General features: G+C 37.8%; 1 protein-coding gene across 2 annotated transcripts; it reads left to right on the top strand.

The window, feature by feature from the left end:
* The first annotated feature begins 3,322 nt into the window (after positions 1 to 3,322).
* LOC106931253 (sodium/hydrogen exchanger 6-like) lies at positions 3,323 to 15,187 on the top strand. 2 transcript variants are annotated; one of them, XM_088012757.1, is made up of 17 exons: positions 3,323 to 3,723; positions 4,628 to 4,827; positions 5,157 to 5,234; positions 5,613 to 5,689; positions 5,821 to 5,933; positions 6,142 to 6,247; positions 6,470 to 6,592; positions 7,122 to 7,263; positions 7,912 to 8,017; positions 8,678 to 8,766; positions 9,616 to 9,729; positions 10,059 to 10,170; positions 10,476 to 10,629; positions 10,717 to 10,747; positions 11,328 to 11,416; positions 11,869 to 11,974; positions 12,333 to 15,187. In XM_088012757.1, the coding sequence occupies exons 1-17, from the start codon at positions 3,444 to 3,446 to the stop codon at positions 12,639 to 12,641; spliced, it is 2,229 nt and encodes a 742-aa protein (XP_087868883.1). In that variant the 5' UTR covers positions 3,323 to 3,443; the 3' UTR covers positions 12,642 to 15,187. The 2 variants fall into 2 exon arrangements, with proteins under 2 accessions (XP_087868883.1, XP_014864745.2); XM_015009259.2 differs by lacking the exon at positions 6,470 to 6,592.
* The last annotated feature ends 113 nt before the right edge of the window (positions 15,188 to 15,300 follow it).

A 15,300-nucleotide genomic window follows, 5' to 3' on the forward strand; every position in this document is an offset into this window, starting at 1 on the left:
GTTCTATATATAAATAACTGTCATTTTTGTGTTATGGAGCTGTAAAACTGCACTGGGGAAGGTGAATTGCAGCCACACCCCAGTACCAAACAGGAGACTTCTAGTGGTTTCTAGAATTAAACAATTCAAGTCAAACACTGAAATTGTAGCTCTTATGCAGAAGGAGAAACATTACTTACTGATGTTAGAGTTTTAGACCCGCACGCTGCACAAGCAACCTTCCCAACGACGTGACCAAATGCCAGCATAAAGCAACCAGGTGAGAGAGTCTCCTTTTATACTCTCCGCCCATCATGAGGTGATTAGGTGCCAGGTGTTTTGAATATTGGGGCAGGCTTCTTCCTGCTACACAAGGCTCAGGTTTAATCTTTGGCTGCCTGGTTTTTAATGGAGCAACCGGGTCCAGGATGGTTTGACAGGAAGAATAGAACCAATGTGCAGAATCAATGTTACATGACTCTAAAACAATTTTAAAAAGAAACAGTAACATAGAGGTGGTATTTTGGTACTTCTTGCCTGACTGACGTGCTTTAATTGACTGAACCACAAATTCCGCTTTTTAGCAGAAAACCCTGGTGGAGAATGTTTGTGACCTGAAGCTCTTGTGCGCTTGAGTTATGCGGCAAAACATGATCTGAACCACACTAGCAAGTCCACCTGATTTGCTCAAAAAGAAGGTTTTGAAGTGGTCTACTTAAAGTCCAGCATTAAATCTGATTGAGATGCTGTTGCATGACCTGAGTCAGACTGCTCATGCTCTATACACAGATTTGGCTGAATTAAAACTGGACTGGATTGTGAGGCCCTCAACTTAAAGAGTTTGTGTTAAAGACTGAGTCAAAATTGAAGCCTAGCAATACATGTGATTCGTATACAGGAGATAAGAATAACTGAACGTCATTTAAAGTCTAAAAGAGGTGAGTTTCCACCACTTATCAAAGACATTTTAATACATTTTTGATCAATAACTTAGCACTGTGCCATCTCACTTTATTGCACATAACATAGTTAATGTATTAATTTTGATTTATTTGCATGTATTTACTACTTAGGTTGTTACCAACATGCAAATAAGTTTTAACAGCCTTTATCAGAAACAAGTCAGGATGAATCTAAAAAGAGTTTCAACACATACAGCATCAACTGAGTGGATGTAGTCTTTATAACGTTATCTGATGCCTATATGTGCTCTGTTCCTACACTCCTACACTGTGGTTTTGGCTTCCTGTTGCAGGAAATAGTTTTTCAAAAAATAATGCTCCACGTGTACTTGTGGAGTGGGGCTTAATATGTGATGTGGTGTATTTGTGCACATAGTCAGGTTGCTGAGTATTTATCACTGAGAAAGTGTACTGGTCAGGTATGCATCAGATCTTATTAAAAACATTTTATTACTAGTGTGATTGATTTTTAGGTTAGAAAAGTTAGGAGAAATACAACTACTTCAACATTTTGGATGTCCTATAATTTCATACCACACAAAACTGATTATATGCTGTTTTATAGAATGACAGTAATGCTAACATATGTTATATTCAAATGTAGACAGCATTTTTAGTGCTGTGAAACAGAACTGTCTCATGCCTCTGCTTGTAATGCACTTATCTTGTGTACTAGAGAATCACAAAGGCAAGCGAACTTCTGAAGCACATTTCTGAAGAACCTTATCTTGCTGCACCCTTTCCTGCTTCACAGTGATCACACAGAGCCTTTTTTGCCTTTATCACAGGTTTATTTATGTCTCTCTTAGAAAAACCTTCTAAATTATGTCCAAATACAAAGCATATTTTTTATAAGAATAATACAAAAATTGTAGGTGATACTGCAGAGTTGACATCAATTTCTGTCTTGTTTCAAACCGACATGTCAACCCAGGCTGAGTGATGTCACTTGATGGGCCTGGAGGAGAGCTGAGCACAGGGGGAAGAAGGACAAGCATCAGGTGTTCTTTGTAAAAATTGCAAAGGAAAAATGGATATTTGTCAGAAATGATTTCATCTCATTGTCACCAGTCAACATTACAAACTCCATCCTTAAAGATGTTTTTAGTACCATAGGACACAATCACTCTGGTGAGAACACATCACTCTTATTCTGGCTGCTCTTCGCCCTTTTTGCAACAGAATTGTTTTTAACATTCTTTTGTTTGTTTTTAAATGCATTAATGCACTTGCTCCACCCTATCCATCATACTTGCTGTTCAGCTGCTCTTTTTTATGTATATTATGAGCTACTTGTACATTTGTGTGAATTGATGTAATATATTTTTTATGTTTACTTTATTTACTATTTTATACTTATTCTCTTGATGTACATCATTTTGGTAAACAATTTATTTTTAAATATACTTTATAAATAAATTGGATTGAATTGTTAATTTAATATATTTTTTATTGTAAACAGCTGCTTGTTTATATATTTTTGAATGATTGTGGTGTTTTTAACACTGTTGCCTTACAGCAAGAAGGTCCTGAGTTTTCATGTTCTCCACATGCATGCATGAGTTTTCTTAAGGTACTCTAAACAAAACTTCAGGCTTATTGGTGGTTGTAATTTGCCCATGTGTCTTTGTGGATATATGGTTTATTTTGTTTGTGTCTGTGTTGAACGCGTTGTCTCTCATTTGACTGCTGGAGATTGCCACCTGTGAAAGAAAAAACTACAAATAAAACATACTGCTCAAAAAAATAAAGGGAACATTTCACTTTAATTTTTTGTGTGGCTCCAAATCCAGGCCTCCATTGGTTAATAAATTTGATTTCCATTGATGATTTTTGTGTGATTTTGTTGTCAGCACATTCAACTTTGTACAGAACAAAGTATTCAATGAGAATATTTCATTCATTCAGATCTAGGATGTGTTATTTGAGTGTTCCCTTTATTTTTGTGTGCAGTGTATTTACAAGAATAACTCCATCCATCCATCCATCCATCCATCCATCCATCCATCCATCCATCCATCCATCCATCCATCCATCCATCCATCCATCCATCCATCCATCCATCCATCCATCCATCCATCCATCCATCCATCCATCCATCCATCCATCCATCCATCCATCCATCCATCCATCCATCCTATGCCCTTATCCCCAGAGGGGTTCAGAGGGGTGCTGGTGCCTATCTCCATTGATCACAAGAATAACACAAATAACAAAAAAGTTTTAATATCTCCAGCATAAATAACTACATAAATAACTAACTAAAAATGTTAGGAGAAAATATGTACTGTTTCGTTCAGGAGAACCATGATGGGTCGCTGTTGGCTTCACAAGCTACACCAGTTATGATGGGACTTTTATTTTGAAAAACCGGAAGTCTCAGTGTTTTGGTAAAGGCTGCGGAAGGAGCTGTCAGTTGCGTTCCACCAAGAGGGGCTATTTCTTCTGCTAAAGCGGCTCTAATTTAAACGACAAATGTAATTTCCCTAACACAAGGCCAAAATGGGATTCACACCGAGGCGCTTCATGGGTGCCAAACCGCCCAAAGCGTCCCTTTTGCTGCCTTTCCTGCTACCGGTCCTACTCGTCGGCGGCCAAGGCGACGAGAACGCCGCTCTGGATAATGTCGTTACCGAGAGGATGGCCGAGGAGAGCCACCGACAAGATAGTGCCTATCTGCTCATATTCATAATGCTACTAACGCTCACCATCCTCACCATATGGCTCTTCAAGCACCGCCGCTTCAGGTTCCTGCACGAAACGGGGCTTGCTATGATCTACGGTAAGAACATTAACGTTAGCAACCAGTCGTGTCAGTCAGCTAATGAATCGAGTCAAAATAAAAGACACCTCATGCCTGTGACGGAAACAGTCAGCTGCTTAAACTTGACCTCTAAGCCAATTAAACGCTTTCTCTTCACGTGTCAGGGAACATGGACAGCTCGAGCCTACTTATAACTAGTGCTTAATGTTATTTGCCTTATGTTTACGTACATGAAAACATTTAACTGGACTGTCTTTCTGTTGAATTCTGGGAAACTAAATAATCCACTTTCCAGGTTATAAACATAAATGCAGGTCACTCGCTTTTTATGGTTGCTGTGCTGGTTCCAATTAAATGTAATTATTAACCCACCATATGAGGGCAGTTGGTAAAAGAGACCAAGTTTTACTTTTAGAGTGAAGTTGAAATACAGTCGTATGAAAAATAGGACACCCAATGATTTGGTTTGGACATATAAATATTTTGGCATTTTAAGTAAACCAGAAACAGTGAGGAAGTTACCATTTAAAAATATATTTAAAACTTTAAAAAATGCCAGTTTGAGAAATAAATTGGATGCTCACACATTTATTTCCCCTTAAAATGTCTAATATTATAATAATTATTATATTATATATTAGAATAATATAATTCTTTTAGCTAATCAGACACTGCAACAGGTTATTTGTTTGGCATAAACCAAATGCATTAATAATGATAATTATTTAATTAGTTCATTGTCCTAATTTTTTCCATCACTACCAAACAGAATTCTGATGCAATTTTCTGCTTAAAAATTAATCTAGCTTCTTTTTTGCTTTTTAGGGGCAGTTAAATCATTTTGAGATTTAAAAAAAGCTTAACGCTTCCTCTGAGTAAATCTATCCTTATATCTTAATCCCCCCTTCATATTTACTCAAAGGTCTCTTGGTGGGTGTGATCCTGCGCTTTGGCATTCATGTGCCCCAAAGCATGAACGACGTGGTCCTCGAATGTGCCGTCAACGCCAGCCCCGCCACTTTGCTGGTCAACATCAGCGGAAGGTTCTATGAATACACGCTTAAGGGTGAAGTGAGCCGGGTAAAAGACCACCAAGTGCAGGACGATGAGATGCTGCGAAAGGCAAGAAGCAGTGTTTCCTCCACATTTTAGCTTCTCATCCATAGAATGACTGTGGCAGTGATGTGACTCTTTACACTGTAGCTGGTGAAAGTATAACATAAAGAATAACAATTAACCAGGTTTTATCCATTTAGGACCCACTTTTAACTATTGTGAACGAACATATAATTTGTTATTAACACACATTTTTAGATTTCATTTTGATTTCGATTAACTTGACAGTCCTCATAAAATGCTACACATTGCAAAAACAAGCAGAGAAGTAAGTAGTAAGTTGAATTGACTAATTGGTGTAAAACTTTATAACTTTTTTCCCTTTTTCTTTTTAGGTGACCTTTGATCCAGAGGTGTTTTTCAACATTTTACTGCCTCCCATAATCTTCCATGCAGGTTACAGTCTGAAAAGGGTAATTTGGCAATTTGTCTGTGTCAACTGACAATTTTTTTGTTTTGTTTCTCTTACTGCCTTATGTTAAATACAACTAAACCTTTTCTGTTTTAGATCAGTTATGGTTAATTGTGGGAATAATGAAATATTTTTTTTCTTTGTTCAAATGAAGATATTTAAATATTGGTATTTGATAGAATTGCTTTTTAAAGACTTGGGCCAAGTAGTTTGGGTATCAAAAAACTTCTTGGATAGCTTGCTGGAAATCTGACTCATTTCTATGGAGGACCAAAACTGGCATAACTATAAGTTACTTTTGTTGACTGGTGTTTGACTTCTATTGTATTTTTCTACGGCCTCTGTCTGATAAATTAATATTTGTCTTCTTTCCCCTCAGAGGCATTTTTTCAGAAACATTGGCTCCATCCTGGCCTATGCTTTCATGGGAACTGTCATATCCTGCTTTGTTATTGGGTAAGTTGTCTGATCCTCTTTGATATAACAGTAAACTAAGTAACCTGTTTCACTGAGTTAAATAAGTTAAAGTTAATTTGTTGATATTTCCAGCATTTATAATGTGTTTATAATGTTTTGTACTTCTGTAGGCTCATCATGTATGGGTTTGTGTCCTTCATGAAAGTGGTGGGTCAGCTTGGGGGGGATTTTTTCTTTACTGACTGCCTCTTTTTTGGGGCCATCGTCTCGGCAACAGACCCAGGTAGGAAGTACAATCCTCAGTTACTGATATGCAGTGTTAAATTAAAGCAGGAATTTGATTCCCGTGATTAAAAATGCATTCAGCATGGTTCCAATTCTTGCATGCATAGCTAACATGTCAGCATTAGCTTCACTGGAGACGGTATCTGAAGACCTTCAGTGTATTTCTCCTGTTGTAAAGTTGCACTGTTTGTTTCTGTTTGCCTCAGTGACCGTTCTGGCAATCTTTAACGAACTGAAGGTAGACGTGGATCTGTACGCTCTGCTGTTTGGGGAGAGTGTTCTCAACGATGCTGTGGCCATCGTCCTCTCGTCGTGAGTACTACACGCTCTGCAGGACGCTGCAGCCCTGATAATCTGTGTGAAAATGGCATTAGAAAAGGATTGTTCTCCATGCCCATGCAGTACTGTTACAAGCTAACTGTGACTCTCCATGTGGAAATGAACCACACTAACATCAACATCCCTGTCATTCCACTGCTTGCCTTTCTCCACCCATCTGTGTCACTGACCGCCTGTCCGTACGTATGACTGTAGCGTTCTCCTGCGCTTTGAAAAGCAGAGCAGGCAGGGAGCTGTTCACTCCGCTGGAGAGGACAGCTCAGTTATGCCTGAGGAGATTGAAGAATGGCTGGGAGAAAACCAGACATTTACTCCTCGGTGGGTGGGTTTAGGTTGGGTGGAAAGCGTGCATTTTGCTTGTGATAAAACATTAGAATTTTTTTTTTTTTGGTTGATGTTTTGCAGTTATTACAAGTAAAATGTAGATTTAAATAACCTTTAGGATAATTACTCCCCTTTCTCAGTATAATTTTGCAACTGCAGCCCCTTCTTCTCCTTTTCGTTGTGTTTTTTCTGAGTTTGCTTCATATTACCATGCTTGTAATCAGAAAATCAGACTTTGTTATAATTTTACTAACATGTAAATGTGAGCAATCTATTATTGAATGGTAATCAAGCAGAGCTGGTGCTTATAATTACTCTACAGCATGCTAACCTCACATATGTTTTTTCTTTATAAAACCCAGCTCTGTTTTAGTTGCTGCAGGTATGTCTTAATGCCTGACAGACTTTCTGATTCAAAGGAAATACAAGCATGTGTTTGACCACGATCTCTTCCTGTGTTCTGAGAAGGACTCGACCTCTAGTTTCCTTGTAAGTGCTTCTGTGTACTCCTACTGTCCTTTAGCTCCATTGTGGCGTACCAGCCTGTTGGGGACAACAGCCACAGCTTTGAAGCCATGGCTGTGCTGAAATCCTTCGGCATCTTCCTGGGTGTCTTCAGTGGATCTTTTTCTCTTGGTGTGGCTACTGGAGTCATGACTGCTCTTATATCCTTTTCTATAATTATACAGATTAATATAATTATATATAGAGAGATCTTTCTTATTGTGATACATTCACTGCCCTCCATGCTATTGACCCCCCCCTTGGTAAACATGTAAAAAGTCTTAAATAAAGTGATCCTCCATCCTCATCTCAGTCTGAAAGACAAATGTTAAACTTTTAAGCTGGGTTTCACAGTTATTAGCAACCCTTAGAGTTCCTATAAAATAAATGTAACTGTAGACTTTTTTTAACTTTAGCTAAACATTTTCATATCTCTCGTCAAAGCAGTTATAAATGGCATCACGTATCCATAACAACCATTATTATACCTTTATCTCAAAAAAAGCCTACTCTGTCCCACCATCTCAAACATTGCATACATAGTTTGTATCTTATTGTTCACCACACAAAAGAAACTTTTTAACTCAGAATCATCTACAGTGATAGTGCAAATAGGATGTTTCAATTAATAATGCCTTTGTGTGCCCCAACTACCTTGGAGGAAACTTCCCTATAACTTTCCCCTATAATGAGCTAAGATTATTTTAATGCTGTTATCACAGATTGAACTGTATGTAATAAGTATATTGTATTTGTTTTTCATTGTCTAAGACTTGCTGCTTTGTTCCTTAACTTGAAGTTGTTCTTACGTGACAAAGTTTACTAAGCTGAGGGATTTCCCTTTACTGGAAACTGGTTTATTTTTCCTGATGTCCTGGAGCACCTTTCTGTTGGCAGAGGCCTGCGGGATGACAGGTACGTCTACAACCATTCAGCATGCGTGACGCTTTAGTATCAGAGGAATTAAATGAATGATGTTAAATCCTTGTAAAAAGTCCTAAATGGAATACCCCGATTAAATAATTTTTGCAGACCTTTCTGACTTTTATTTGAAGCATTTGCCTTAAAGTGTTGAGTTTTCCTGGTAACCGCTGAAATCTCACTGTAGAAAACGCATTTTCCCTTTTAAATAGCTTCTTTCACCTTCATTGACGCCTCAACACCTCACTAATGCTGAGAATAACTCCACCATGATAACAATTTTCACAACAAGGGCGAGTTGTTGCTAAGGGATCTTAGCGGTTGCTATAGAGCTGCACATATATGAAATTACATTATATTATTAGCATGTTCAAGATTGCTGTTTTAAAGAGCTACTTGGATGCAATGTTTAATAGGGTATTATATTTGAAATGTTTTTAATTCATTATTTGCTTGTTGATTATATAATTGACCACGTGGATGGAGTTTTAACTGCTCCAAAAATATGACTGTTTATTGTTCTCTCTAAATTGCCCTTAGCAGTGTGTGTGTGTGCGTGCGTGTGCGTGTGTGTGTGTGTGTGTTTTAGCGTACGTGCTCTGAATCCTCTGCGTTTTTCTCCTCTTAAAAGATGAAATTGTATTTGTTTTTAAGGTGTTGTGGCGGTGCTGTTCTGCGGGATCACGCAGGCTCATTACACCTACAACAATCTCTCTCGTGATTCTCAAGACCGCACTAAACAGGTAAAAAGTTGTATCCATAAAACTGTTTCTGTCTCTTCTGAAGCAGTTTTGTTTCTCAACCAATTTTGTAATCACTATTTCTTGTCTTGCTGCATCATACATTGTGGGTATGAAGAGAAATTCTTAAAAAAAAATGCTGCAGCCACAGAACAGATATGGGAGGAGAAAAAATTGTACAACCGAGTTTCTTCATGAAAAAATACTCAGAAACAAGGATGTAGATTTTATTTAGTGGAGGTAATTCTCAGAAGTCTGCATGGCGATGTCATTCGTCAGAACTGATTACTTTTTTTAGTCATCATTTCAAATTCACCTTATCTCATTGATTCTGCTGAACAAGTCCTAAAAATACATAAAACCCACGATGGTTCACTGTGACACCTAACCTTTAGTGACACAAATATTTGGACAGTTTTGTTGAAGCCAGTGTGCTTTACTTTATATGTACATCACGGAAAAGTAAACATGGCAACAACTTGGTTAATTAAAAAGCACAAGTCCTGAGTGCAAACTGAAACAGTCTTTTGAGTCCATAGTAAAAATACTTTCAGGATTTATTAGATGTACTAACTTATCAACTGGGAAAATAAACTATTTTTTTTAAATTTCTTTATTGATCCCAAAGGGAAATTAAATCAAGCACATGCTAAAGTATTTTTGAATTGAAATCGAATTGAATGGGATGAACTTCTTAAAATAACAATAAAAATCACTCTGAACCAAAAGATTGAAAGAAAACATGAAAAAAGTGAGCAATCTGTGCTTCTAAAGCATAATTTGTTTAGCTTTGCTTATTGACACTGATGTAAGACTTAATTTTTAATCAATTTTCCATGTTTTTTTTTTCAGTTGTTTGAGCTGCTGAACTTCCTGGCAGAAAACTTCATCTTTTCCTACATGGGTCTGACGCTCTTCTCCTTTCAGTCGCACGTTTTCAACCCGATGTTCATCATCGGAGCCTTCGTATCCTTCACTCTGCTCTGCATTGGATCAGCACACATGCAATAACCCTTCTCAAGAAGCATTGAATTGACAGACCGCACTGCGTCAGCCATCACCAAATATTTGCACGTCCAAAAGCTATCACTGAAACACTTCAGTTTATAATTTAATTTCCTGCTAACGGAAACCGAAATGGAAATTGACGCACACATCAAAGTACAGATTAGTCAGATTAGCTTGTGGTTTTTAAAATGTGCTTCAACCCACAAATACTTTCCATTCTGCTGTTTTCCACCTGCTGTGTTGTGTTTTTCCCCACTGAGTTGTGTCCTTGACCGTGTTGCGTGCAGTTGGCCGTATTTCTGGGCAGGGCTGCAAACATCTACCCCTTGTCCTTCCTGCTCAACCTGGGCCGTAGAAACAAGATTGGAATGAACTTTCAACATGTTATGATGTTTGCAGGTGAGTGGTAAATGTCAACCCTCAAATGGAGCAAAACTAAAATACTACAAAAAAACGACAAACGTATAAGGTGCAGAGATGATCTTTTTATAGATGAACAGTATGTTTTAGACAATAGAGGACTTTACATCAGGCTTATGTTATCAACACCTAGGTGATAATAGATTTAGTGTTTATAGGGGCTTCTTTTGTCTTTGTCTTCAATGCAGGCTTCCTAAAGTGTGACTGTGTTCCCACAGCATGAGTAACCCAGTTTCATAAACACAGACTCTCGGTCTTACTGTTTCATCTCCTGCCCCCTTCAGGTCTGCGTGGGGCGATGACTTTCGCTCTGTCTATCCGGGACACAGCCACTTATGCCCGCCAGATGATGTTTTCGACCACCTTGCTGATTGTTTTCTTCACTGTGTGGATCTGTGGAGGGGGCACTACGCCCATGCTGTCTTTCATGAGCATACCGTAAGGCTTGATATCTACTTGCATCCGTTTCTGCTGCTGTTTCTACACCGTTTATTACATCTGTGTTCCTATTCCGATTCATTTCAGAGTGGGAGTGGATTCTGATCAAGAGCACTCCGTAAGTAATTATGCAACGTCTAATTCAGTGGTTTTCAACCTGTGGGTTGCGCCATGGAGGAACCAGTATCATTGCAGGCACAAATCATGATTATTGATATTTATTTAGTTTTTAACGTTTTTGTCAGTAGAACTAATGTCGCGTGATCAATAAATAAATTATTCCACTGCGACTGGACATTGTGATTCAAAGCAAGCTCGTTGAGCACAGCGCATACTCACATTTGCTCATGATGCACATAAAAGTCTCTATATTCTGTAAGAATTTTATGTTGGACTAGCTCAAAAAGTATGAAATAAAATGATTCATGATTTAGATTTTTCTTATGAATAATTCAAGAAATGTCAGATGTATTTGTATTCAGTCCCTCTGAAGTCAGTACTTTACTTGAAGAACCACCTTCTGCAGTTCATGTATTTTAAGTGACTTAAACTTCACCTACTTTTTTTCTAATATTGTGGCAGGAAGCCAGAGAATATGCTTCATCTAAAGTGGGAACTTGGGCTAAAACGTTTGACAACATGGTGTTGTAGAATGTCTGAAATAGGTTTTAACTAAAGTGCAGTTTTGTGCTGTCCAGAGTTCAGCTGTGTTGGACGGGTCACAGAGGAGAAGCACCAAGCATGAGAGCGCCTGGCCCTTCAGGATCTGGTACAACTTCGACCACAAGTATCCTTTAACCTGCCGATCTCTTTCTGAAGTCATGCGGAAATCTACTTCAACACTAGGGGGTGCTCTTCACAAGCTTTCAATATTGAAGATTTACAAAGTTTTTTTTTCTCCCAAGGATATATTAATGGTTCTTCTTATATGTATGAAAGTCTTTCATTTTACAAATTTAGTTTCCTAGTTTATTTAATCAATAATATAAGTTTCTTCTTACAGTGAAACCATTGAAAACAAATTTAATTCACTTGAAGAGGCAATGATTTTACTCTTCAAAAATCAACATTTGTCCTGTTAAGCGTAATAGTGACATTAATTCAGTATAATAACTTTGCTAAAACCATTGTATTGGGAAATATTAGTGAAACTATAAATGCTAAAGACACTGAAAGCCGTTTCCATTGGAGATTCACGTGTTTGATGAATTAAGTCCTTGACCGAAGCTCTTCCTTCAGCTACCTGAAGCCCCTCCTGACTCACAGCGGGCCCCCTCTCACTGCTACTCTGCCGGCTTGCTGTGGCCCCCTGGCACGATGCCTCACCAGTCCACAGGCCTATGAGGTTTGCACATGAAGTTTGATTAGTCGCAGTTTAACAACACATTCAAACCCAACACATCTCAGATTTATGATGGTGCTAAAAGATTAGAGGTCAGATAAGCAAGTGAACTTAGCATGGTAAACATTTGTAAGAAAAATCTATAAATGATTTATTTGCAACAGAGAAGCAACAAGCATCTCTCCTGCTAAAGTAACATTGGTTTTAATGATTAAATGTATGTATTTTCATTTACTGTCTTTATTTATTTCTTAGGGTTCTACAGGTTTACAGAGTCTTGAATTTAATAGCCTCAAAAAAAATATCCAGCAAGAAAAAAAGGTTTATGGTAATTGGCACATTTCACTTTTCCTGCCTTCAGAACGAAGGGCCGCTTCACGACGATGACTCCGACTTCATCCTGAACGACGCCAACGTCAGCTCCATGTACGCCGACGTCACCGTCAGCACCGACGCGTCCGGGTCCCGCACCATCAACCCCAAGCACTCCGGCGCCGGGCCGTTCAACGATAGCCGGGATGGTGAGCTGGACCCGGCGGAGCGTGACCTGGCGATCCGCGGCACGCGGCTTGTTCTGCCGATGGACGACCCCGTGGAGCCCCCGACAACCGTCACCCTCCCGCCTCCGCCCTCGCCCCCACTCTCCGAACCTCACAGGCACAGACTGTAAGATGGGGTTTGATGTTTCTGTTGCAAAAGAAAAATACTAAATCAAAATGTAGTTCACATATTTCGGTGTTGACTGGACCAGCGTTGTCTAAAAAGCAGTCGGAAATCAATTTCATCATTTCCGATGAGCTGTGCTTGATTCAGCTCAACATGTTGGTAGAATCTTGTGATCTTGATTATTAATGCACTACATGTAGACTAAAATCCTCAGTCTGCCCTCTACAGGAGGCTTCAATGTGTGGCTGTCGTCTGAGGTGATTCATTTTTACTACTGTGGTCTCTTAAAGCTCCGACTTTCTCTGCGTGTTGGTCAACCACTAAAACTGGTGTAAATGTTGGGTTTTCTGGGGTTATGTTCCCTCTAATGATTTCGTCTGTATTTAACCAATTATTTATTTTAAAGTTCACAACCACTCAGTTCACACTACATTTGGGAAACTAATCGTTTTTCCACTCGATGTTAACTTTTTCTGTCAGTTTGTTGTAACTTTCTCAAGTGAAGGTTGGGATTCTCAGCAGATAAAAAATGGGAATATTGTTTAATGAGAGTGGTACGAATATTTGGTACCTACAGTTCAACCAAGAAGTTTACATTCACTCATCATCTGCATTATTGTCATTTTATTTTGATCTTAAGATGTATTTGAACCTTTTTTTCCAGGGTGGAATGATTATGCAACAATTAACTTACGCTCCCTTTGTTGATTATCTTGGATCAACACGAGGCTTGAATATAGACATGCACTCTCACTAATATTTTGCGTAATAATGAAGAAAAACGTCTTGCTATTTAATTTTAGATATCCGTTTCTGACATATCTGACTGGATATTCAATCCCTCTTTTTATTAGAAGTGGTAGAAATCATTTAAATTGGTTTGTTTCTCAGAATGTATTCAGCATTGAAGCATAGTCCATGAGATGCAGAGGGAATACCTTTTCAGAAGCTTAATGATGGTCAACTTTATCCCTTTCCAAACCAGTTTCGATGTGTGCTTTGGATCATTTACCTGAGAAAAGTTTTATTTTCAGACAAGACAAATATTGATCTGCTTAAGCTTAAAATCACTGTACCGTCTAACAAGCAAGGGGTTGGCAGTATGGTGCTGAGTTCACCTCCATCACTGAAAGCCCAAAATAAATGATGCTCATGATGAGTTTATGTGAACATCTGAGTGAAGGTCAAAGGAGCAACACCAAGTAAAACTGAGACAGGTTTTAGCACTATCCACCTGTTTGAATCTTGAATCTTTTTAACTACTGATTTATTTATTTAACAGAAAAATTCTTGATAGCTGTAATTATAATTTTTCTATTTATTATTTATTGTGTAGATTTCAATCATTACTGCCAGGTAGTGAATGCCTCATTTTATTAAAAAAAACAAAAAAAAACGCACTAAATTTTTCCCACATGGTACCTTTTGCAGTGAAGTCTTCTTGAAGGAGGATGGAGACATTTATTTATTCCAGGAGTTTGTATCCTTCCCATACTGTAGCATATGCTTTTACTTTTTACTTCCCAACCAGATCTTCCCTTTGTGTTTGTTTGTTTTAATATGTGTGATCAGATTTTTTATAGTTATTATTAGGGCTAATGCTTGTTTCTGGGTTTACTGCTTCCATCTGGTTGAAGTTTCTTAAAAAATGTACAAAAAGAACAAAAAAAATAAAAATACTGACCAGGTCTTTGAGATTTGTTGTCACCATTGATGAAAAGAGGCTGACTGCACTGTTTTGAACTTAAGTGCCTATTCAGGAACTGTTTTTGTACATATTTTGTTTTGCTCATGTGCAGTAAGATGACCCTATATAAATATCACATCTTCTGATTGATGCCAGATACTACAGTATTCCCAGTATAATTTAACTACAGTTTTCCCATCTGTCTGTGCTTTTACTGTTAAATCTTTTGTCTGTGAATCTGCAAGATTGAATACTTGCATTTACAGACAATAACATGGCTCTTATATTGTATGTGTATTTTTTGAGAAAGCTTCCAAATGAAGTGACATGAAAAAAGTCACTAAACTTTCACTAACAATGGATGAAAAAGGAACAAAAGGGAAGTTTTTTTTTCTTTTACTTATGATGCTCTGCACTTTCTTTAAAATAGTTTATTCTTCTATGACATCTGTCAAAAGTTTTTTTGAACTATCTAACTCTGTAAGAACAGTTTTTTCTTATTTCTATTGAAGTGAAAGTTGACTGTGATGTCATAAAAAGTGTGTCATCTGTAAGGTTGAGCATGTGTTTCTGGTTTCATTAGGCGGTAATTTTAATTTAATGGAGAAAGTTTCTGCATTTCTCCATCTATGTTCTCTCACATGTATCTACTTGGGAATATAAAAACAAAAAACGAACAAACTGGAAGACATAATACTGAATTTGTGAAAATGTTTGATGTTTCTGCTGATTGTGGAAACTGTATTTTTGAGTACACAGGTTTTATTTACTTTTTAAGAGGCAAACTGTAATCCTGAAGTAATTGTATCATCAGCTTAACATCCTGCAGGTGTGAAGACAAATAAAATCATATTTGAAGCTGACACAGATTGTTCTGTACTCTTCATACTTTGGAGTTGTATTTTTGTCATGTTAAAATTACAAACTTCAGTGTGCAATTCCAGTTTTTAGGAACGTGCTTTTATTTTGAAAATCC

Source organism: Poecilia mexicana, unplaced genomic scaffold, assembly GCF_051168715.1.
Source record: "Poecilia mexicana isolate PSO_F unplaced genomic scaffold, ASM5116871v1 scaffold_14, whole genome shotgun sequence".
NCBI lineage: Eukaryota > Metazoa > Chordata > Actinopteri > Cyprinodontiformes > Poeciliidae > Poecilia > Poecilia mexicana.